Source organism: Arachis stenosperma, chromosome 3 (genome assembly GCF_014773155.1).
Source record: "Arachis stenosperma cultivar V10309 chromosome 3, arast.V10309.gnm1.PFL2, whole genome shotgun sequence".
NCBI lineage: Eukaryota > Viridiplantae > Streptophyta > Magnoliopsida > Fabales > Fabaceae > Arachis > Arachis stenosperma.
The window spans coordinates 159,198,732-159,223,333 of NC_080379.1; the positions used below are offsets into that span (position 1 = coordinate 159,198,732).

Genomic DNA, 24,602 nt, shown 5'->3' on the forward strand with positions numbered 1-24,602 from the left:
TTTTTTGCTTAACAAATCTTGATTCTTATAACAACCTAGCATATATTAATAAACCCAAAAGGGGCAATATTGTCAACCCGGCCTAACCTCGGCCAAAACAAAACACCATCCAAAGTTCAAACAAAGAAAAACAACCAAGACTCGGTCAAACAACACCAAACAGTCAAGAGTCATAAACAAAATAAAACAAACTAAGAAGGAGGAACAGTCTCGTCATGCTCCTCCACAGTGCCATCTACAACTAACTTCCCACCTACCACTATTTTAGTCACATCTAGCTTACTACTATCAAATTCTGGAACAAGCACGGCAATTTGGCTAACGGCATGTTCAAAACCGTAGGAGAACATCTCCATCCCGTTTTCCTCTAGCTCATGAACACGAGAGGTAAGCCGACCTTTAGCAAGGTCGCTCTCTTGAACTTCAACCTGTAACGACCGAATTTGATCTTGCAAACGGCCGACTTCTTCCAACGACTCCTTCAATTTTTTATCAGCATCAGCAAAATCTTCTCCTTTTTCCTTCAGAGCTCCTTCTAGCTCAGCAATCCTATCTTTATACACCTTTTCTGTCTTAGCAACCTTATTCACCACCACTTGCTGCTCGGCACCAATGAGCTCAGTCGTGCGACCAACACACAACAAACGAGCTGCAACGACCTACCAAAACAAACACAAAGTGAGATATAACGAATACAAAGTCTACTGGAGCAAAAACAAGAACAAACCTGAACAAATTTTCCAAGCTCTTCAACACCAGCCCGACGAGTCATGAGCATATCTCCAGGATACTACGATGCACGTTCAGAAAGACCAGCAAAATCGAACTGCTCACTCCAAAGGGAATGAGAACTCGCACCAGAAACAAAACCATGCAACCCCCGCTGCTTGCCAAACGATAACTTACTACCCCCAACCTCCTTATCGTCCTCAAGAATCACCTCCACACACTGCTCAACAACATCCCTCTTTCTCTTAAAGGAAGAGGCCGGCTGAAGAATGGACATCGCAACATCACCTCCCCCCACTCTCCCAGCCTCGGAAACATCACCAATCTTCTCCTTTTTTCTCTTAAGAAAAGACTGGAAACGTGAAGGGTCAAGGTAAGGGACTCGTCCACCTGGTCAAAAACAAAGGATCAGAATAAATCGGCAATACAAAGAACAACGCACACGAACAAAACAAAATTACCTATATACGTTTTCAAACCTTCCTCATCCACTGAATCGTAATAACGAAGAATATCGGGTATAGACAAACATAACTCTTCAGCAAAAAAGTCTCTACCAAGAAATCCACCAACCTCTCCTCCTCCTCACTTCGTTCAATAGCCTCAAGTATTTGACAAGGCTCCGAACACCAGAACAACGGAAACTTCTCTATTAACTCATCATCAAGGTAGAATGGGTACTCAGACTCCGCGGAACGTACTTTTACAAATAAAGACTTGAAATTTTTAAAGCAGGACTTGTAAAGAAGAAAGAGAGAACGACCAGGAAAACTACTCAAACACACCCACATACCCCTACCCACCCCTTTCGCTTGGAACAAAGAAAAAAACACAGCAAGAGAACAAGGAACAGACAGAAAACTCATCAAACATTCAAAGGTGCGCAAGAATGCCCAAGAATTAGGATGCAACTGCGAGGGCGCGCAATTCAATTGAGTCAGAACATCACATTCAAAGTCAGTGAATGGAAACTTAACATGAAGCTCAATGAGAACAAGAGTATAAAAATAAAAATACCGCCAATCCTCCCTTCTCTCACAAACCCTATCCTCACTAGAACAGAGAAGAAACTCAACGGCTGCACCTGAACCCTCCCTCACAACATTCAAACCTCGAAGCCCACTAAGGGAGTCAGCACTAACGAAAGACGACGAGCGAGTCCTTACGTCGTCATGCACCCAGTGATAAGGGTCAGTTTTATTCTCTTCAACAATCTTTTCCTTTTCTTTTTCCCTCACCATTTCAAAAGTAAACGAAAAACAGAAGAACAGAGCAAGCGAAAAATAACCTCTGGAAAGAAACAAACCTCTAGAAGACATGGTCCGCCAAGAAAAATTTGAAGCAGCAAAGCGTAATTTCCAAAAAATACCCGAAGGATATTATTACCAGCCCACTAACTTAGTGGGTAACTTAACCTACAACCATTAAAACCGCATCGAAAAACCCAAACGTGAAAGAAGCGCATTAAAAGAGGGGACACGTTTTACGAAAAGTAAGAGTCTCACCCAAGTCTTCGCAGATTCAATCCAAAAAAAAGGAAGAAGAAAAAATCAGCTCTAAGTCAAAAGCTCGCCTACCACTCCGATGCATTGCTAGCCGAGCTTGGGGGCTATGATGTGTACCCCGATATGCTCGGCAGAAGGACTGATCATTAAGCCCAGAAATGATCGAAAATTCCCAACCAACTCATTCACACATCAGCATTATCTTCAAAACCGTTACTCACAAACAGAAAGCCACTACCAAAACACGATCACAAATCAAAGATATCAACAACAGCACTTACCAAATATTTCGGAGCAAATAAAGCTCTCACCAACGTACTACCTGCCTATATATACCAGGCTGCACAACCCACAAAAGACAGGTCACAGAACTCATTCTTACTTATTATTCTCTACTCTCTTATAACTCACATACTTACTTGAGCGTCGGAGTGTCTTGTGCAGGTGCTCCTGCCGCCGTGTTTCAGAGGACCGAGGTCATTCCGCACCATTGAGCCAAGACGACGTATAGCTTAACCAAGAAGTCAAGTGCTCAACTGAAAGCCATATACCTCGGTGTCCTCAGGATGGAACAGTACTTAACTTTTTTTATATATGCAAATGATACCAAAATTAAGGATACGCCTGGATGGTTTTTAAAAAATATTTTTTTATTTAAGAAATTTTTTTTAATAGACAAAAACTATTTTAGATTTAGATAGATTTTTAAAAGAAAATTTTAAATATTAAAAACGTCTTTTACTTTTATATTTTTTTAAAAATAAGATATTATTAGTTTTTAGAAAAAAATAAATATTTTTTTAATGAAAGTACTTTTTTTAAAAGATGCATGCAAACATGTTTAAAACTTAATAAAAATATTTTATTTTTTATGAAATTTACTTTTTCTATTCAAATAAGCCAATCCAAACTAACACTAAGTCTATGCAATTTAAACAAGTAATTTAACCAAAAGTTCTAAGTGCATGTTTGGCACCATTATTTTGTTAAAAAAATATCTTTTTTCAATGAAAAAATATCTTTTTTATTTTTTAACGTGTTTGGCAAATTTCTAGTAGTAAAAGTAAAAGTATCAGTAAAATCAAAAAAGATCTTTTTTGAAAAGCTGTAATTTACATCTTTTTTTAAAAGATCTTTTTTCCTTAAAAAAAGATGTTTTTCATGTAATAAATAAACAAAAAAGTACTTTTATATTGTTATACCCAAACATAATTGATAGATAAAAAGACCTTTTTACATGAGATATCCAAACATAAAATTACTTTTACTTCTCTATAAGATCTTTTAAAAAAAGATAACTCAAAAAAAGATCTTTTCTTAAAAGTTCACCCAAACAAACCTTAAAGGGAATTGAGATGTCTCTTTTATTCTGATTAACTAGCGAAATGAATATTTACAAATCGGATCAAATATAACTAAAATCTCGATCTATTATGCACTAAACTCATTGAATTGAATCAAATTTTATATTGGCACTTTTATTCTAAGATATGATCATATTCAATCCTTATATTTATGGATCAGGTAATATGCAAAACAAAAAATATATTAAAAAACTTATTTTTATTAAAAAACAAAACCTATTTTTTTATTATAATAAATTTTTCACTCTTTTAAATGTATTTACTTCTAAAATATTGTTAAGCTATTTTTTCTTAAATAATAAAAAATATAATATATATAAATAATAATTATTAATTAAAATAATATATATATATATATACAATTATTTATTTATTTATTATTTTGTAAGGATCTATGGATATACAAATTGGATTTGTAAATACAAATATGATATTCATGATCTAATTTTATTAGAGGACAGTTCAAATTATATCCGTAAATTATAGATCAGATGTGGAAATACACCCCCTAACAAGAGAGATTTAATTTACCCCCCAAACTAAACTCTTGTACGTAAAAAGAAAAAAGTGAAAAAAATAAAATAAAAATAAAGAGCACTATTCTCTAAATATTGGGGGTAAGATTCTTTTCTAGTGGGGCATATTGCTTTCACTGTTTCCTTTCAATTTCGTGACGCAATTATAAAGTGTAAATTACCACATTAAAATTTTCTAGTCAGATAGCACCATTATTATAAATAAATAAATAAATAAATAAATAAATATATGCCTAATCAGTGAGTGCCCCCGACAAGCTCAAGAGAAATTAGGTATGATGATATGAGAGCGTTGAGTTTCATATAGTTTAGTCAATAGAATAACACACCAAACTCTTTCTGTTATAGCACCCCATGTGTACCCTAGATTTGATGCCTTCATTGAAGGTTGCAGCATGTTATATATTAAGCTACTATATTCAATGATAAAATTATATTCACACTTTTTTATTTTATATTAAGTATATTACCTTCTCGCTCGATAATTAAGTTTAGGCCTTTTTGTCTACGTTTTTGTTCGAAGTTAATTTTTCCAACAAATATCTATCATTATTCAACATTCAAATTGAATTAAACCACAAAATTCAGTGAAACTAGGTGACATATTTCCAAAGAACGGTTACTTACACGTAAGGGATACTTAAAGCGTTATTGCCTCCTTGTTCGTTTTTGTGGTTGTTTTCGTTTGAGATTGGGTTTTCAGTTACTCACTTTTGGTACCATAACCTTTATTAAAGTCGTAGTAGAAAGAAGAAAACGAAATGGCTAAACATGGGGGACCACACGTTGCATGTAGAAGGCCTATATTGTCCATTTAAATAAGACTTGGGAAAAATAGATAGATCAGGTCAATGCCCTCTCTCACATCCTAAATAATTGTAAGAATGATTAATTTCCTATTTCCAAAGACTACTTTAAACAAAAGAGTGGGATTTCATTTATTAAGGACTTGGCATGTTTTTATTGACCAACTTATCCTGATATATTTCCTAATTTGTTCATTTTTAACTTCAAATACCAAAATGTGTTAATTACCCCCTTTCCTTTTCTTTTCTCCTACCAAATCAATCCTAGTGACATCATTTTCTTTCATTTATTCACTTTCCTCAATTGGTCTCAACGAACCTTATTTTGGACAACGGCTCAAATAAAAATTAGACAAAAAATTTTTTATCACGACGTTGTATTGGAACACTTAAAAAATTAGGAACAAGTGTGTTTTTGAGAAGCTAATAAATTCAACACCGAAGATAGTACAAGAAGCCAACAGTTTAGTGCGTGAACTCAATAGCCATACTTAATGGATGTTGCTAATTTCTCTTTATTCTTACTTTATTCTTTCTTAAGCGATTTGTCTTTCAATCACATTTGGTGATAATTGAAAATATCCAACTTCTTTTTTACTTCCTTATTGAAACAACCTTATTTTATAATAATAAAATAATATTTATCTTTAAGAAAAAAAAAGATTTAACCTTATCCTTGAAAATCTTACACTTTATTAAGCACAAAAATGGGTATATTGCCCACAAAGAAATGGTTGGGACTTGGGAGTGTGTAAGATTTTCCTCTTTATCGAGTTAGGATGGTGTGCTCTCCATGACATCCACCACTAGTAATAAGTAATAACTATTAACTAATAAAATAATAATAATAATAATAATAAGCCTTAGGTTGAAGACACAACAAGTTTATAGAATTGTTTTTTGCCAAGCTCAGCAAAATATAATAAACACTGATATATATTATCCACTTCATTTATCCGAGAACTTTGAATTTGTGGGAGGGGTTGCATAATTTTCTTGTCTGGTTAGTTGGTCTTAGTTAATACTTGAAAGAGCGCATGATGACATTTATGATTTGGGACCACGGCCGGGGGTAGATACATCATTGGGTATGGGTGTTTAAATTCGGTCCATTCATCATTCAGATTTGCATTAAATTAGGATTTGGGAGCTAGTGGAGCATCATAAATTTTCTCAAATAATTAGTGATTATTTGTTTTCACGAATAAGGACTTCAGCGTAGCAATAGACAAGGGCACAAAGGCTCACTACAACTCAAAAGAAAATAAGTATAATAAACCTTAAAAGAAAATTCCCTAATAATATGAAGAAATGTTTATGTCTTCCTTCTTTTACATGATGACAAATGTGTTATTTAATCTGTTCATATCTCATAAGTTTTCTTTTTTAAATTAACCGAATAACCATAATCGTAAGATTGTTCTTTTTTCAAAGAATAGAAAAGAGTTCAATCATCAGGATTTGTTCCCTTTTAAAATTTTTATATTATAAAGTAAAATTATTTTTTGACTCTTGTCTTTTTTTTTTCAATTTAGATAATTTGTGCTCTAATTATTAAAAAATGACAATTCGCCTTTTATCTTTTTATTTCACAAGATGTATAATTCTTTTTGTTAAATTTTTTGATAAAAAACAACAAAAAATACTTACGCATGACTTAACTTAGTTTATATACAATCATCAAAATAACATTGCACGAGAAGACTTATAAAAAGTTTAAACATAGAATTGGTTTGAAAGAGATACAATAATTCACTGACATTATAAAACACAATTCTGCAAATTACAAGCTAGCAGGTAACTGCTACAATACAAGTAATATGGTCATCAAAGAAAAAAGATAGCTTCTTAGCTTAACCTCTTTGTTTGTTCGAATTATTATGAGTGGATTATTACGTCTCTTTCAAATCAATTCTGACGGTGAAATTTTTCATTAGTTTCTTTGTACGATGTTATTTTTATGACTGTGTAGAAATTAAATGGTTCCAATGATATGATTATTATCTACATAGAATAGGAGAAGTTAAGTCACACAAATCACATAAGTATTTTCTATTTTGCTAGAAAATCTCATAAAAAGATTGATGCGTCTAATGAAATGAAAGGGAATCATTAGTAAATTGGAGTCTATGACGAGAAATTTTTTTTAGAAAGGACAAATTGATGGAAAAAGATTGAATCTTGTTAGTTAGAAGGTACTGGTTACTCCAAAAAAATATGGAGGTTTGAAAATTAGAGATTCTTATTGTGTAAATATTGCTCTTTTTGGAAAGCTAGTTTGGATATTTTTCCAGCAGTCAAACAAGCTATGGGTCCAATTGTTGGATGCCAAATACCGATCATCTCTATATGACTGTTTTAGTTATTCTAAGAACAATGACTCTCCCATTTGGAGGTGTCTTTGCAAGGCTTGGGAAGTGTTGAAGGATGGGTTTGCTTGGTGTATTGGAAATTTGAACCAGAATTTTTGGTTTTCTAGCTGGAGGAGAGAAGGACGGTTATCTAATGAGATGGATTATGTTCACATTTTTTATTCGAATCTCCGGATACAGGATATTTGGTCGGTTGGTAGGTGGCATTTGGATACTATTTATTCTCTTTTACCTCAAAATCTGAAAGGTAATATTCTCTCTTACAATCCAGATGAACAAGCAGGTCCGAAAGTGGGTTGGTATTGAAGTGGGTCTGCTGCCAAAGTCTATGACTCACGCAATGGTTACTTGTGGTTGTGTAAGCAGCTGTTTGGTTGGGAGGAGCGGGAGAACTGGCTTTGGCTTTGGCGTCAGCTTGTTTCAGAAAAGCATAAGTTTTTGGCTTGGTTGTGTCTTAAGGAGGCTCTTCCTACTGCAAGTTTTCGCTTTAGAAGAGGGATGTCGTCATCGGATAGGTGTCCAAGATGTCTTTCTAGTCAGGAATCGGTTTTACATTGTATTCGAGATTGTCCAAAAGCTCAGCTTGTCTGGCATAGGTTGGATATTTCTTGTCATCCTTTGGATTTGAAAAACTGGTTCTTGTATCATAGCAGAGAACATCCGTTCAAGTTCTTTTCGGGACTTTGGTGGATATGGCGAGTAAGGAATAATGACATCTTTAATCCCCATGAAACTTGGCCTCCGAAAAAAGTGATTTGTCTGGCATTAACTTCAGAAAATGAGCTTAGGAATATTTTTGAATTACAACGTATGTCTCTTCTCTCTACTCTAAATGGTTTTTGGAATCCCCCATCTATTGGTACTTTTAAGATTAATTGTGATGCTAGTTATTTTGATTCAGGTGATAGTGTTGGTTTTGCTTGTGTTATTAGAGATTGTACTGGGAGCTGGTAAAGAAGGTGTTTAGGAATGATTGAGAGTAATAGTATTCTTCAAGGAGAATTGTTTGCTATTTGGAGAGGATATCTCTTAGCTTTGGATGTGGGTCAACAAGATGTTATTTGTGAGATGGATTGTGTGGAAGCATTTAATCTTGTTACACAAGATTGTTTTGGGTTTAGTGATCCATTGGTGCTCAAAATAAGAGATATCATGCATTGGAATTGGCGTGTTGACTTTCATTTGATTATGAGAGATGCAAACACAGTGGCAGATACTATGGCAAAGATGGCAATAAAGTTACAACTTTCGCATGTAGAGCTTTTTTCACCTTGGGAGGAGTTTAAGAGTAGTCTTAAACAAGACTATTCTCCTATTTAAGCAGTTTAATGTTTTGTTTGTTTTATTTTTCTTTGTTTAATTTATTTTAGTCACAAAAAAATTATTTTGTTTGTTTTGTTTTTCTTTGTTTAATTTATTTCAGTCACAAAAAAATTAAAGAGAAAAAAACGGATTGTCAATTTCAATTGTCAGGTGCGAATTGTCTGAAAATGAAGAAAGGCTAAAAACGAATTTTACTTTATATTATTTATTACTTGCCAGCTGCTGAGTTGCCAACTCAACCAACCTCTTTTCTCGGTCAAACTCTGCCATCTTTTTCGTTTTTTGCTCTGAACTTAACCAAATTCTAATGTCTCAGAATGATTCGTAACTTGGTCTCTTGATGAGCTCAAACCAACCATAGTATTACTGAATTCCAAAAAAAAAGGGGTTCATATTGGTTAACAACGACAATCAAGCTAGTAGCTTTAGTTCTCATCCAATATAATTAAAAAAAAAAAGCTAGCTACTTTAGCTTAAGTGATAAATCAGCGCTTCTTAATTGGGACTAAACATCATAATGAGTGTGTACGGTATGTGAGCGACAATTGATTCACATGTACTTTTGCACAAGCTCTACAATGAAATGGGAATTAAATTTACATTCTACACAACTTGTTTGAGTCACACGATCCGGGTAAAAGCACGATGTGTCATACACACCTCATGCAAGCTGTGTAGAATATAGATTCAATTCAATTTCTGCTTAACACACAACCGTGCAAAAATCACAAGCTTGTCGCAAGAGTTGTTTTGCCGGGCTCTTGGAATAGCATTTGCCATGATAAAAAGGACATGTTTACCAGCTGATATTTAAGAACTTACACCCAAATGAAGCACCATATAGATGTCGGAGAAGTTTCTATGTTAAGATGTCCATGTAAACGAATCTTTCATAATTCGATAGTTTGGCACACCATTTTTCTTCAAGATATACATACTAGTCCACATAGGTTGAACATGTCATGGTTTGCAATGGAGATACATACTTGAGATAAGTCCTTTGCTTCTTTCCAACTACTAACACACACTGATATCATACAATAACAAATTCACAAGAAAGCTCGTTCAAATAATGGGCAACAGATGGATAATGGAGTTACCCATAATTGCCAAACAGGAGAATTTCATTCACCCCAACTGAATATAATACTAATACCCTATTGGCTTGTGAGCAAATGCAAGCCAGACTACTGATGCGCTCTTCTGTACAAAACCTGAAATCTAGATAATTAGACATTACAGTACAACAACATAAATGTGTTAATAATAACAAAGGAAGGACCACAAGACGTATCAACAAAACGTTTCACTTAACTGATCAGTATTCATCAGAGTCCTCAGATGTTACATCAGAGTCGTGTTCTTCTTCTTGTTCTTCAATTTCATCAATTCTGACTGATCTGGTTGCAGACATCTTGCTCATTGCCACAGTTTTACTTGCTCTCTGCGAACGACTTCGGACAGTTTGTTGGGTAGCAGGAACAGCAAAAGCAGGTGAATATTCATCAGAATCATCGTCCTCAATCCTTACCCTTCTCCTAGAAACACGGGTTCTAGTCGAGGCTGCAGCTGGTGTTTGTGGCATAGCAACAGAACCATCTAGATCTAGGTTGAAGTCAATTTCCAATTTACCTTCAAAAAAGAAAAGTGGCAGAAGGAGCATGAGTTAACACTTCTTTTAAGTTTTAAAACTGCCTAATACAATGCCCTTGGTCAGATAAGATAGTAAGATACTGAATAGGCAAATAAGGAATACAAATGAGCTTATTAAAAACCATACACACAATGTAGACATCTAACATGAGGAAAGAAAAAATGTATTACCCAAAATGAGATTCACTTCATCTTGCAAGAACTCCTGATCTGGCTGCCTATCTGCTGTCATGAGATGCTCAGCCAGGCGGTTCAATTCTTTTACAAGATCCTTCTCTGTGGATACACATTCAACCGTACGACTTAGAAGTCTCCTCATCAACTTTATTGGCCCTTGTTCCGATAACCGAAATTGAAGCAATGCAAGTATTCTACAAAGTGCCGATACATATGACTTCTCAGCAGCTGTCTTCTTCGAGTGAAAGCTTGTGACCTAAACAAGGTTAGACAGTGAGAGAACAGGAGGACAAAGAAGAATTTATGCAATACTCTCACTAAGCCATCAAATATGAAATCCTTTTATGCCATTTTCATTCATCAAGTTATAGTTTTCCCTTCAGTCTATTGAATACCACTGAACTCGACTAGCTTTAGAAAATATTGATGGCTATTGGATTTCGAGCATTAAACATCATCAAAAGCATCAGTCAGTTGGAGTAGTTTTGATATATCCTATAAACTTGCTAATTTCTTGTAGTTTACGGGAGAGCCTTCATTAAAATTTTCACATCCTTAGACCTAGTTTTTCACTAGGGTAGATTAATTTCCAAGGAAAGAAAAAAATATACTTTTACTTATTAATATTTAAGACAATGTATCTCACTAGTAGCGTTTCATGCAAAGGTGCAGCCCTCATGTCATGGTAGGTGAAGAATTCTAAGCACTACCAACACAATTAATACAAAGCTGCAGCCTTAATATGGCATGCTACGTGAACAAAGACAAGTCTTGGCATATATTAAACTAACATCAAATTTAAGGACTCGTACCTCTATGGCAATGCGTAGTGCAAGACCCTCCTCACCACAATCAAACGGAACCTCTGAACAACGATCAATGATTTGTGGCATTTCTGTACTTCCATTTTCACTCTCTGGTTGAGTCTCTTTAACATATAAGGGAACCTGCATCATCTGCAGCATGAAACGTGAAGCTTGAACTGCGCGCTTACGCATCTGGGACACCATAAAAGAAGATCCTCCTGAATTGCCATAAATTCCAGGCCACATTGAACGCATTACTGGAATGAAAGCCTTGGATATGCAACTCTGCATTATTGAAACAATAACCAGGGCATTAGTCACGACATTCAAAAGTTACGCAAAAAATAAAGAATGATATTTAATTTACAGCACCAAAGATATGATTTGTCACTATGCTTGCCTTATGATTAGCACAGAGACATGGGTAGTGCTCAAAAAACACAGACAAGCATTGCTTCAACCTGTCCAAAGAGTGAAAAAGAATCTCGATTAGCTACCAGCACAGGACAGGAATAGTACAAAATGGGAAAGGGAGACTAGAAGAACAGTTACAACCTCTGCAGGTGATCCGACACATCCCTGAAATATAAGTAAATGAGCTTAGATAAAATCACAGGATGCAAAGAAGGCGATATGCTTGGATAGTTCTCACTCAGGAGAAGAATTTTTGCAAACCCCTCTCCAAGAACGGCATGAACACATTCATCTTCATTGCCAGTTAAAGAATCAGCCCAGTCATCATTTTCAAATCCACCAAATAAGAGATCAAGCGTATCGACATCCAAATCCCGTTCCAAATCAGAAAAGTTCACAGGACTAAAACTCCTCTTTTCAGAGGTAATCTTGGATGATATATGGGGATTTAACACCCTGTCGACTTCTTGAGGGCCATGCCACATCCCAAGATCAATTAACGCTTTACAGGCCTCTACACTAATTGGATGTGGACCTTTGATGTATGAAATTCTCAACTGTTTCAGAAGTTCTGCACGTGGTTTCCTCTCCAAAAGCCCAAAAAGGCCAAGGCATCTGACAGCAATCCTTTGCACATCCAAGTGAGCATGTTTGGCCTGTGCGTTTCATGTAAACAGTAGTAGGTACTTATAAACCAATGCAATAAAGCAAGATCTACCAGTATTTGATTATTTGGAACACAAGGCCATTTTCTAAATAGCAAGAAATTGTTCATAGCACAGTTAATTCCTATTTATACATTACCAAGTTCATATATAATTTGATTCAATAAACGTCAAATCAATATTTAGTACTATAGCTATCATAGTTCGTTCAGGCATGAGGAATGGAAGTAAAGAAATTGCATGAATGAATGAGCTATTCAACTATATATTCACAATAGTGAATAGATTCCTAGCTTCATTTTAATAGTATTTTTATTTTTGCATGTCATACTTCTCACCATTTTAACACCTTTATTATTCTTGAAAGGGATCAGTCCAATTCCTGAACATAATAGAGTGTTATAGAGTCATGCAAGTGAAGAACCACACGTAAGTATCATTTCTAGCTGTTATAAACTGGCTCAAACATGCATGTTAACGGGGAGATATGATTATGAAACAAATTTTTACCCCGGCGAGCAGTAAAGACTGGAGTAGTTCATCTGGTTCAATAGCCTTGCCCTGAAGCAAGCGCATTGACTTTGCATGTCTCAGCAAAAGGCCAATAAGAGAAAGACAGTGCATCCACTGCACATAATCTGCTGTCCTCTCCCTACAAGGTTGAGCCAGCTCTTCTATGATAGCAAGAACAACTTCTTCAAATTCACCAAGTGCAGCATGGACTTTCCTTGCCAATCTGGCCACTGCTTGAGCCCAATCATTGTCTCCACCAAAACTTAATCCATCTCCAATGACAACCACGTTCCCTTCATTATCAATCTCATGCTCAGGAGGCTTGTGCAGCAGCTCCTGCAGAAATGCACTAGCAGACTTCCTATTTGTAGCATCAGAATAATTGAACATGGCACCAAGCAGAAGTAGCTGCCGGCATGTAAAACGATGAATTGATCCTGATGATGTATGTTAGATCAAGAATTAATTTGGTGTACTATTACTACTAGAATCAACCACAAATTCATACTCACCAGCATTAATATGAGCTCTGACCAGGTCTATATAATCATCAACTGTTGCAGGAAGAATTTTTTCCAGAAGGTCATTTTTGTCTGATGCTTCAGCTGCATAAACTTCTGCCTCAGTGCCCATTGTGGCTGCGGCATCAGAGCCTTTGGCCTAATGGGGCACGAATCATTAGTTGTTCGAACATATTTTTGGATATAACCACAAATATGCATTAAACAAAAGTGTGATAAAACATGACTCCACTGCTTTGTTGGGTTGCACTTATAAGATAAGAAGAAAAATAAACTATGCCTTTTAACTCACATGTGCTTCTGACTGCAAATGCTGGCATACAGTTCTCCAGTAAAGAGAAGCCTCTGCTTCTATCAGCTGAATGCTAGGTGCGCAGTGCATAGAATTCCCTACATAATATGATAAACAATAAAGCAAGCTATACAACAGCCAGCAAGGTTTGAACCTAACTATTATTTTATTAGCGGCTAACTATGAATAGGAAAGTTCTAATATGGCATTCAAGATCAAGAAAACAAATTCCAGGTGTTGTGATATTAGACAGTAACGTACAAGTATAAGATAGAGAAATGGCAACATCTTAGTCACCATGGATTTGACAAAACTATTACATAAATCTTTTCTCAAAACATTTGACCTCATGAACAATTGAACAACATATCAGACATTCATGAAAACTTAAGCTAAGCATTTATCGTCATATGACAAATATATCAATCTATATTTTAAATATTCATAAGTTCATCAAATAGTGACTCAACACTTTACATGAAACATAGAAAACAACTCAAACTTCAAGAAGCTAAGCTCACCATCCTCTGCATCACCAGATGATATATACTGCTGAATGCTTGCACCATTCTGTAGCTTTACTAAATCAGCTTTTAGAAGCGTTTGCATAACAGTCTCACCAACTGATTCATAGGTTTCAACATCAAGAAACTTGAGAAGTTCTAAAGGATCACCGTTACAGCACTTAGTGAGCCATTCATCTCTCAAAAGTTTGAAACATTCTTTCGAGATAGCAACAGATCGGTCAGCAAGTCCTCTCTGAAGAATTACTGTCCTGAGCTTAATGCTACAGAAAGCAGATAAACGAATGGAAAAGGTTAGCAAGCAGTTGTTTCGTAAATTCAAAATGATAAAAATATTTGACAGGACTGCAACTTTTGAAGTAGGATGTCCACCTTTAACAGCTGTAATTATGAATAACATTATAAATTATCAAATTGACTAGGTCAAAGGCATAAGACAAAGTTTATACTAATTGTTATATAGCTGAGTCCCGTTGCTAACTAACCATAGTGTCTAACATTTTAATTACATATGAATTATTATCCACTCGTTTCTTTTTCTTACACATAATATTAGAAAAGTTTGTATTCAAATAGTGTGTATCAATCCATTAGTTTCCGTAGGTGCCAACATATGAAAATTTTCAAAAGACCCTAATACATAGAACATTGGAAGTACAGCAGTTTTTAGCAATTGAATTTTCAGCAGCTGAAGAAATTCCAACGGTGGAACTTACAGCTAAAAGTGAAAACAGCCAAGTTAGCGGATCTCTGAGGGAGGAAAAACAAATTTATAGTACAAGGTAGAAGGATCAGGATAGAAATAGAATTCTATTACTGAACCGAATTTTACCTTAAGCTTTGAAGAGGAAATTTATTAGCTAAAACACAGTATGCAGCTTTGCGTACAGATTCGCTCACATCCAAGGTGCAATCAATGATAACTTGCGAGGTTGCAGTAGAAGGGGGCAAAGACAACACAATCATCTTGCGAACATCCTGCATGGTTTTCCACAATTAATAGCAGGAAGACCTATATAAAAATAAGATTAAGATGTGGCTAAGATCACAAAATGTTTCATGCTCACATTTTCAATGGATATTCAAAAAATAATTGGTAGGGTAAAGTACTAAATTGGTACCCAACGTTTGGACATAATTCTGTTTTGGTCCTTAAGATTTAAAGTGTCTTATTTGAATCAAAAAAAGTTTCATTTAGCTTCAATTTAGTCCCACCGTGAGTATTGATGCATCTACAGTTGATTTTGTGCCTCTGGAGGTTGTACTTGTTCTCCAGATTATCGATCTTGTTCTTATACTGCTGTCATGTAGGACATTCCATTAATTATTTAACTTTGACCTCACGGTGGAACTACATTGAAGCTAAATGAAACTTTTTTGGATTCAAATAGGGCACTTTAAACCTTAAGGACTAAAACAGAATTACACCCAAACGTAAGAGACCGATTTAATACTTTACCCATAATTGGTAACATTTAAGACAGACAGGTCAGCTAGACTCTAACAAGATGAGATAATCATATTAGCCTATGATTTATAAATCACCAACATGTGATATCTTCCAAATTGAAAGAGGTTCACGATAAGACTGCAAATCCGTGCTAATATGAGGAGCTAATCATCTACAGAATATGGAGCTTGCATATTTGGATGTCTATCTACTGTATCTAAATGCTAGAAGATAAAACAGAAAACTTGATATTGGACAAGGAATATGTAAATATATTCACCGAATCCAGTTGGGGCACTCACCGCATTCTGCTCCAAGGCAAGCTGCTCGAGGAACAAATCGAGGATATCGCTGTTTGCAGTGTCATTCACAAAGCGAGAAAGCGCCCTGATGGCAAATGCGCGCACCCCAGGAATTTTGTCCCGTACCCTCAGCTTCATGCACTCAATCACTTCATCCCACACATCATTACTCACTTCTGCATCATCCGGTAGCAGCAATATTATCTACAAAATCAAATTTCATTCAAATCTTAACAACAATGGAAGTATCAAGAAAATAGTTATTGACCACAGTTGGTGTTTGTTCAATTCCACATACCTAAACTTGAGTCTCATATATTTTGCTTTTTGCAATAATATAATTTAATTAAAAATGATTTCTTCGTGTGAAGTGACTATATTTAGCAGAATTAGAACTCAGAGAATTTGGAGAGTCCGCTCAAAATTTTGCATCTAGCTCAATCACTTTTGACGGTTTTTTTTTTTCAGAATTGGAACTCAGAATTTGGAGAGTCCGTTACCTCAGAGACAATCTGGCAAGCACGAAACCTGGCGGTCTTGTTGGCGGAAGGTGCAGCGAGGAGTAGGAACCTGAGGAAGAGGTCGAGGAACTCGTCAGAGTCTGCAGCTGGGTCACGAGCAGCGGCGAAAGCAGAGACGAAGGCAACAGTGCGCTCGGCAGGGGCGAGGCGCCTCTGGAAGTCGAAAAGCGGGGTTAGGGTTTTGGAGAATGCGGAGAAGAAGAGGGAGAGTGAGGAGGACTTGGATCGGAGTAGTGAGAGCTCCTTGAGCTTGCGGTTGTGAGTGGCGTACGAGGCTCGAGCGTCGTTGAGAATTCCGGCTATTTTCTGCTCCAAACGGTTGTTCTCCTCCATTGGTGGTGGTGGTGGTTGAGGATCTGAGTTGTGAATTCTTGACAGGATACCCAGTCGCGATCGTTGAGTTTGGTTTTGAATTTGAGCGGGAGTCAAAGAATTTTTCAAACTTATTAGTTTTTTTTTTTTTTTGGTCGGTGGATTGGACAACCCCCAATCCTAAGTACCCCAATGGATTGGACAACCGCCAATTCTAGGTACACAACACACTCACACACTCCTTACATATTTATCACATTTTTTTTTAATTGCATCTTCTAAGGTTTGAACCCTAGACCTTGAGGTAGGGAGGGGGGAGAAATGCCACTAGAGCCAAGGCTCATTGGCAAACTTATTAGTTGACTTCTTTTTGGTCATTATTTTTTTTTTTTGGTGATCTATTACTTTTTCAGTATTTCTTTTTGTGCAATCAGAAGAGTCTACAAAATATGTTAATGGGCCTGTTCTATATGGGCCATAGCAGATTGCAGACCCACTTATCTATTACAAAAATGAGAACACCGAGTAAAGGGACACAGTACAAACCAACTTGAGTTAGTAGATTACTCAGCTCATCCGTCATTTTAAGTATTGTATTAAGGATTCGAATTTCACCTCATATATATACAGTAATTTATTAGAAAATACTGTTGACAATAAAAAAAATATTTAACTTAATGGAAACAATTTTAAAAGCAATGAATTCCCCAGATTCCAAATTCCAAATAAAGGTCAAATAATATCCCATTCATACCAAAACTGACATATTTGTTAGGTGAAAACCACCTATTCAGGTTCTTTTCCAAAAAATTCCCAAGTAGACCTTTGATTCTCTGAAATGGGCCACCAATAATAATAATAATAATAATAATAATAACTATTATTTATTATTACCATTGATTGTGTTATTTGATATTTTCCCACCTAGTATTAACCATAGAAAAAACAGGAGCATTGTATGTACGTACTACAGGTAAGATTTCAGATCCTAAGCTCTCGTTAAAATGTGATTTATTTTTTTATTAAAAATTGTAACTGTAATAATTAAAATTTTCAAAGTGTTGTTAAAAAAATATTTTATTAAAATTCCATGTAAGCACTAGGCAGAGATATTATAAAGCCTAGTGTTCTCAGAACGTTCCAGCATTGAATCAGAGAATTAAAAAGGGTTCCTGTGAAGCAACATCTGATTTTGAAGATGACAATCATATCAGATCTCATAAACCTTAACCTCTCTGACGTCACCGATAAGGTGATTGCTGAGTACGTATGGTAAGTGTTTGTATCTCTTCTTCTTTTCTTTTCTTTTTAATTGAATTATGTTTATCGATCTTTTTGTTATTTTCTTAATCATGATAATAATGATATGTTTTCTCTGTGCACTGATGTTCATCATATCATGGACTTTGATCACTCTCATAATCGCCATCTTTTTCCTTTTCTTTTTGGTGATCTCTCACTTGATCTATCATTTGCACTACATTATACTCCATGCATGCAATGGATCTTTTCTAACATTTCCCCTCTCTCCACCCTCCACGAACATTTTGATCTTAGCTTCTTTTTCTTACACAGCTATCTTTAACTTTATTGTAGCATTAGAAAAACATCATAATCAACCCCTGTTTTTCCGAGTCATTTGTTATTTTATTGGTTTAATTATTTGTTATTTTGAATTAGGTATTTTTAATTAAAAAAAAGTTTATAATTAAAATTTTATATTATATAAAAAAATCATTTTGACTTTTTTTTGTTAACAAATAAAAAATATTTGTGAAATGCTTGTTTTTATGTTTGATAGATTGTAAATTATTTTAAAACAAATAAGATTATTAGTGGTTGATTAAATATTTTTATTTAATATAGAGATTTAATTATAAACTTTTAAGTTAAACAATCTAATTAAAAATTCTGTTAATCTTAGTTTTATCAATTTTCAGTTACATTTTTTTATCAATTGAATCTTTATATCATATTTTTATGGTTAGCAAAATATGGAAATCAAATGAATATTCTATTAAATAAAATAGAATATTCATTCAAAGTGTTAGTCATATTCGTTTTATTTAATATGTTGTTAATTTCAATATTTTTGTCGTTATAGAGACTTAATAATAAATTCTAACATAATATAGAGATTCAATTGAAAGGAATAAAAGAATAAGGATTTAATTGAAAATTTGGTAAAAGGATAGAAAATAACATTGTAATTAAACTTTAAATTTTTTCATGAAATTGTAAAGAGTACCAAAATAATAAAACCTTGTTTATTTTATTTTTAATTTCATTTTATTTTTGTATTTATTTTTTCTATGTGATCTATGGTAATGTGTCACAATTATGAAGTTGTTATATGTTGAATTTGAGATTTTCATGCATTTTGTACTTTTTGTTTGACGAGAAAACTATGCTGTATATTTTCTCCTGTTTTAACCGGTTCTCTTGGCTAATTTCAGTACTGAGTACACAAAATTTTAATTATTTTAGTATTTGTAAAAGTTGAGTATACAAGAGATTGAAATTTCACTGAAATCTTAATAACATTTTTTTAATTATTTTGTTTGTTTTGTGGCGTGTTATTAGATTTACAAGGCTCAACTATTTTTGTATAGTCGAGACTCGAGATCTTGAAACTTTCTCCCATTTGTGATCGAGAATTTTAACTTAGTCTCGGAAAAAAATTGAAAGCATTTAAAATATAAAAAAAATATCTTATAATAAAATAGATAGAACTATCTAGTTCAAAATAAGAGGAATAAAATCTAGTGTGTCTTACAATATAATCCAAGCATAAAAAACACTTAAATTTAATTTAAATAACTGCACATTACAGCACAATATCGGTATTTCGTTACACACATAGTATCTTGGTCTATCAACAGAATTGTTACTTAGAGAGAGGCTCCATTCCGTTGATTATTCATTTCGAACATTCACTCATGAGAAACTAGGAAGTATAGGAACCTTGATTTTAAATAAATGTTCTGCTCACCCTTGTTTGGTTGTATATTGCGGTGTTTGCTTTGTATTCGTTGTTACAAACTTATTACTACAACTAGTAAATAAATGGTATAATCACCCCACTTTCATATACATTAGCTTGTTCTCCCTGATTTGTTTTCGCAAAACCTTTTCCCAATTTGATAGACTCTAAAACCTGCCTTCGTTTTCATTACGCCAGGATTGGTGGGTCAGGATTGGACCTCAGGAGCAAAGCAAGGGTAATTTACTTTTCCTTCTAGGAAAAAAGAACTAAAGAATGTATAATTTTGTTTCCTTTAATTGATATCATTGTCAATTGGCATTTTGGTATGTAGACGCTCCCAGAACCAGTTAACGATCCTTCAAAACTTCCCAAGTGGAACTATGATGGTTCTAGCACAGGTCAAGCCCCTGGCCAAGATAGTGAAGTCATCTTATGGTATGACCTAATTTTTAATCGTATATTTACCTCATTGTACATCAAAATCAGTCATCGTATGTTTAACTCGTTTTCAATATATATTTTAAATTTTAACATATATTTTACGGTAATAGTTAATTTTGGTAGATACCCAACATTATCCTTAATTGAATATTGATCGTTTTTTTTTAAATCTTCACAGCCTTGTAATGTTAATGTTAATTTGTTCTTTTTTTTCACAGTCCACAAGCCATTTTCAGAGATCCATTCAGAAGGGGTGAGAACATCCTGGTGGGTTTATTTCATTTGAATTATTTTTTTAATTTTTTTATGCCGCATCATCAATATTTCCATTTTCCATATAATATTTATAAGCAGAAATTGTAAATGAATATAGGTTATGTGTGATGCTTACACTCCTGCGGGAGAACCAATTCCCACAAACAAGAGACACGGTGCTGCACAGATATTCAACAATCCTGAAGTTGCTGCTGAAGAGCCCTGGTAGCAAATATATATCAGAATTGTTAAATCACTTTTCTTTGAACTGATAACTAACTGCAACATGGTTTGGAGTTAGGTATGGAATTGAGCAAGAATACACCTTGATGCAGAAAGAGGTTAACTGGCCTGTTGGGTGGCCTGTTGGTGGTTACCCTGGACCCCAGGTATAATAAGCTTTCATTTATTATATGTGTTTCTTTTTCTTACTTTGATTTTCCCTTAGCTTGCTAGTGCTTAATGTGTTTAATTTGTTGCTCTAACAGGGACCGTACTATTGTGGTGTGGGTGCTGACAAGGCTTTTGCTCGCGACGTGGTTGACTCCCATTACAAAGCCTGCCTTTATGCTGGCATCAACATCAGTGGAGTCAACGGAGAAGTCATGCCTGCCCAGTGGGAATTCCAAGTTGGTCCTGCTGTTGGTATCACCGCAGGTGATCAATTGTGGATTGCTCGTTACATTTTGGAGGTAGGTAGCATAATGCTAGCTAGTAGCAATAGCAATTATAGTCAAAATTTAAGACCTTTTTTGAAAACTAGTTGTGTTGTATGACAGAGGATCACTGAGGCCGCTGGTGTTCGGCTTTCCCTTGACCCGAAGCCAGTGACGGGTGATTGGAATGGTGCTGGTGCTCACACTAATTACAGGTTGCTTAAACTCTTAAGATTGGATTAAGTAAATGTGTTGAAGGGGTTTTATGCGTGACAATTGCATTGTTGTTATGATTCAGCACCAAGTCGATGAGAAATGATGGTGGGTATGAAGTGATAAAGACTGCAATTGAGAAGCTTGGAAAGAGGCACAGTGAGCACATTGCTGCTTATGGAGAAGGCAATGAGCGACGCTTGACCGGAAAGCACGAGACCGCAAACATCAAAACCTTCTTATGGGTAACTAATAATCACATAACAAGAAAACATGCATGGATTTTGATGATCCTATTATTAACGTTTTATCAAGAAAAACTGTGCCTAAAAATATATAGTTAGATTAATAGACTAAAAGAATTGAATTGATAGCTAAATGTATCACAAAAAAGGCCTTAAAATTTTATTTTTTTATTAATTAATCCATGTATTGCATGTAGGGTGTGGCAAACCGAGGTGCTTCCGTTAGAGTTGGAAGGGACACAGAGAAAGAAGGGAAGGGATATTTTGAGGACAGGAGACCAGCTTCTAACATGGATCCTTATGTTGTCACTTCCATGATTGCTGAGACAACCATTCTCTGGAAGCCGTGATTTCTTTATATTCTAAGTGTTAGGACTAGCTAGCATCCGATCCATGCATGTTTTGGACTACAGAAGCTTATGGTTGTTTCCTCTTTTTCATTTAGTGTTTGAAAGGGTATGAACTTTTCATGATAATAATAGGTTTTTTTTCCTCTAAAGATTCTGCTTCAGTTATGATTCTGATTATGCAAACTAGAGTTTCCATCATTACCTCTGGCTGTGATAGCCAAGTTAAATGGTAGTCAAATTTTTTTATCCAGCAGTGTTGTGTTGACCAATATCAACAAAATCACGGTTAGTAAGTACTAAGTAGCACAGCTACACAAGGTCATATGTAATTTTTTTTTTTGACATACTAGGTGTACGACTAAATCACCCACAAATGTTAGTCACTAGTATAAAATATATGATGGAATAATATAAATATACGTTGAAAATAAATTAAATCACACATATATTTATATACAAATACATTGGTGTCTGATTTTAGTGGTTAATTTTGGTGTACGAATAATATTTTTTTTAGTTGACAAAATTGTTTAAATATTCTTAAAATATTTTTGTGAGACTAAATTTATAGAAATTCTTTTGCGGTTTATTGCCCAATTATCTTATAATCCGAAGGTTGTCACTAAATTTTTAAATGTAAAATAGTTTACCGAAAAAAATGTAAAGTAATTTAAATGTTTTGTTGATGCAATTTAAACATTTTTAATAATTATAGAAAATATTGTTATTATACAGTATAAAAAATAAATTTAAATAATTTGATGAGTATTAAATGCGTCAATTTTATGAATTAAAAGATTGTATTAAATACAAATCAAATGATAGAATAGAAGATCACATATAGCTTTTAGTAAATATAAAATATTATTAGATAAAAATATAAATATATTTTATTTTTATTTAATATATGTTAAATAGATTAATAAATACAGAGTATATCAATATATAAAAAATTATAAAACTTTTTATTCACTAAATTTAATAAATATAGAACAATATTCTTATTATATTATAATTAAATTCGTGTTACAATGTTATTTTTAATTGAAACATATAAAATATAAAATAATTAAATTTTATTTATATTACTTCACAGGTGATTATATTCTTTCATATTAAAACTAAAACCATTTTAAATAATTCTTAAAGAAACAATTTAATTATTTGTAAAGTAAAAAAATAAATTTAAATTATTTGATATTTTATAGATTGTAATTAAAAATAACATTTAATATGAATTTGTTTGCATAATAATTAATTTTAATGAATAAAAAATATGTATATTTTTTTGTTTATGTATATACTTTATATGTATTTATTTAAAAACAAAAATATTACATTTGTCATTTTAATATATTATATATAAAAAACATTTATTTATTGGTTTTTTTCTAATATAAAATATTAAAATATTTATTTTCCCAAAAATCATTTTTGAGTTTTATTTCTTTTTTTGGTATTTGAATAAGTTCGCCCATCTACTGCGAACTCTATAAAAAGTAAAAACTAGTAAGTATCCTCCTGAATTCCCTTTTAAAATTTTTAAAAATATACGTTTTTAATCCATGTCATCGTCTCCAAAAGAGTATATAAATCTACAAATAGTATATAAAAGTACACAAAAATATGCAGACAATAACCATGGCTTCTTTAAAAAAAAATTTAATTATAAATTAAGAAAACAAGCCATATTTTACAATGGTAACCATTATTATCGTCTCAAAAAATACACGATATACCGAAATAAGCCATATTTAACAAGAATTTTTTTAATTATAAATTAAAAAATAATAATTATTTTCCAAAAATAAAATACAACTTAATCTTATGTTAAGTTAGATTTTCACTTTTCACAAATAAAATACAATTTATTCCTATGTTAAGTTAGATTTTCACTTTTCACACACACACACATAAGTGTATCTATTACAACATGTTCGTTCGTTCTTTGTTCATGGAATACATAGAATACATAGGAATAAGTTGTATTTTATTTTTGAAAAATGATTATTTTTTTAATTATAATTAAAAAATTCTTGTTAAATATGACTTATTCCGATGTACTATGTATTTTTTGAGACGATAATAATGGTTGTCATTGTTAAATATGGCTTGTTTTCTTAATTTATAATTAAAAAAATAAGTAAATAGCCAAATTGGTCCCCAAAAGATAGTCCGATCTCCAAATTAGTCCCCGTAAGAAAAAGATAATAAAAATTGTCTCCGAAAAATTTAAAATTGGTAACGTTAGTCCTTTCGTAAACGTTCTGTGAATTTCGTCATTGACGCCGTTAACTATTACTTATGTGGCTGTTAGTGTGCCATATCAGCATGCCAGCTTGGCGCAGAGTGGCTGGTGACAAGATATGTTTCCAGATGTATGTCAAATTAGTTCTTGGTCTGCAAACCCTAATCCCTTCTTCGTCTTAAATGCCATTGTTGCTGCAGGTTGAGATTGATTCTGCAGAGGCTGAAAATTCTTGACCAATTGCACGATGGGTAACGTAGGTGGGGGTCGCAGCCGACAAGCGTCGCTATCACACGGAAGCCATGCTTCGAACTCTTCGCTACGGTGGCGGAGGAAGAACTCCGACCAAGTTTGCTTTTGTGGGTTGAAGACAGTGATCAAGAAGTTTGGGACAAGAGAAAATCCTGATAGATTGTTCCATGC

General features: G+C 33.9%; 2 protein-coding genes across 4 annotated transcripts; one reads left to right on the forward strand and one right to left on the reverse strand.

The window, feature by feature from the left end:
- Positions 1–9,489: 9,489 nt before the first annotated feature.
- LOC130967859 (uncharacterized) lies at positions 9,490–17,117 on the reverse strand. Of its 2 annotated transcripts, XM_057892893.1 has the most exons (13): positions 16,453–17,117; positions 15,953–16,156; positions 15,033–15,178; positions 14,198–14,463; positions 13,677–13,774; positions 13,376–13,523; positions 12,861–13,300; positions 11,827–12,341; positions 11,672–11,732; positions 11,278–11,556; positions 10,460–10,721; positions 9,951–10,267; positions 9,490–9,849 (listed from the first exon to the last, which is right to left on the reverse strand). In XM_057892893.1, the coding sequence occupies exons 1-12, from the start codon at positions 16,804–16,806 to the stop codon at positions 9,954–9,956; spliced, it is 3,087 nt and encodes a 1,028-aa protein (XP_057748876.1). In that variant the 5' UTR covers positions 16,807–17,117; the 3' UTR covers positions 9,490–9,849; positions 9,951–9,953. The 2 variants fall into 2 exon arrangements, with proteins under 2 accessions (XP_057748876.1, XP_057748875.1); XM_057892892.1 differs by having other exon boundaries at positions 9,490–10,267.
- A 742-nt stretch (positions 17,118–17,859) lies between these two features.
- On the forward strand, positions 17,860–22,082 carry LOC130968902 (glutamine synthetase nodule isozyme). Of its 2 annotated transcripts, XM_057894396.1 has the most exons (10): positions 17,860–18,057; positions 19,967–20,006; positions 20,103–20,206; positions 20,431–20,479; positions 20,586–20,692; positions 20,769–20,856; positions 20,956–21,159; positions 21,247–21,338; positions 21,422–21,581; positions 21,779–22,082. In XM_057894396.1, the coding sequence occupies exons 1-10, from the start codon at positions 17,984–17,986 to the stop codon at positions 21,929–21,931; spliced, it is 1,071 nt and encodes a 356-aa protein (XP_057750379.1). In that variant the 5' UTR covers positions 17,860–17,983; the 3' UTR covers positions 21,932–22,082. The 2 variants fall into 2 exon arrangements, with proteins under 2 accessions (XP_057750379.1, XP_057750380.1); XM_057894397.1 differs by lacking the exon at positions 17,860–18,057 and having other exon boundaries at positions 19,982–20,006; positions 20,431–20,465.
- The last annotated feature ends 2,520 nt before the right edge of the window (positions 22,083–24,602 follow it).

Excerpts from the sequence above, each read along its gene's own strand:
- LOC130967859 (XM_057892893.1), bottom strand. The coding sequence starts at position 16,806 with ATGGAGGAGAACAACCGTTTGGAGCAGAAAATAGCCGGAATTCTCAAC. Across the intron at positions 13,775-14,197 it reads ATCTGGTGATGCAGAGGATG|GGAATTCTATGCACTGCGCA; the intron begins GTGAGCTTAGCT and ends CATATTATGTAG. Across the intron at positions 10,268-10,459 it reads TGAAGTGAATCTCATTTTGG|GTAAATTGGAAATTGACTTC; the intron begins GTAATACATTTT and ends TCTTTTTTGAAG.
- LOC130968902 (XM_057894396.1), top strand. The coding sequence starts at position 17,984 with ATGACAATCATATCAGATCTCATAAACCTTAACCTCTCTGACGTCACC. Across the intron at positions 20,693-20,768 it reads GTTGCTGCTGAAGAGCCCTG|GTATGGAATTGAGCAAGAAT; the intron begins GTAGCAAATATA and ends GTTTGGAGTTAG. Across the intron at positions 21,160-21,246 it reads TTGCTCGTTACATTTTGGAG|AGGATCACTGAGGCCGCTGG; the intron begins GTAGGTAGCATA and ends GTTGTATGACAG.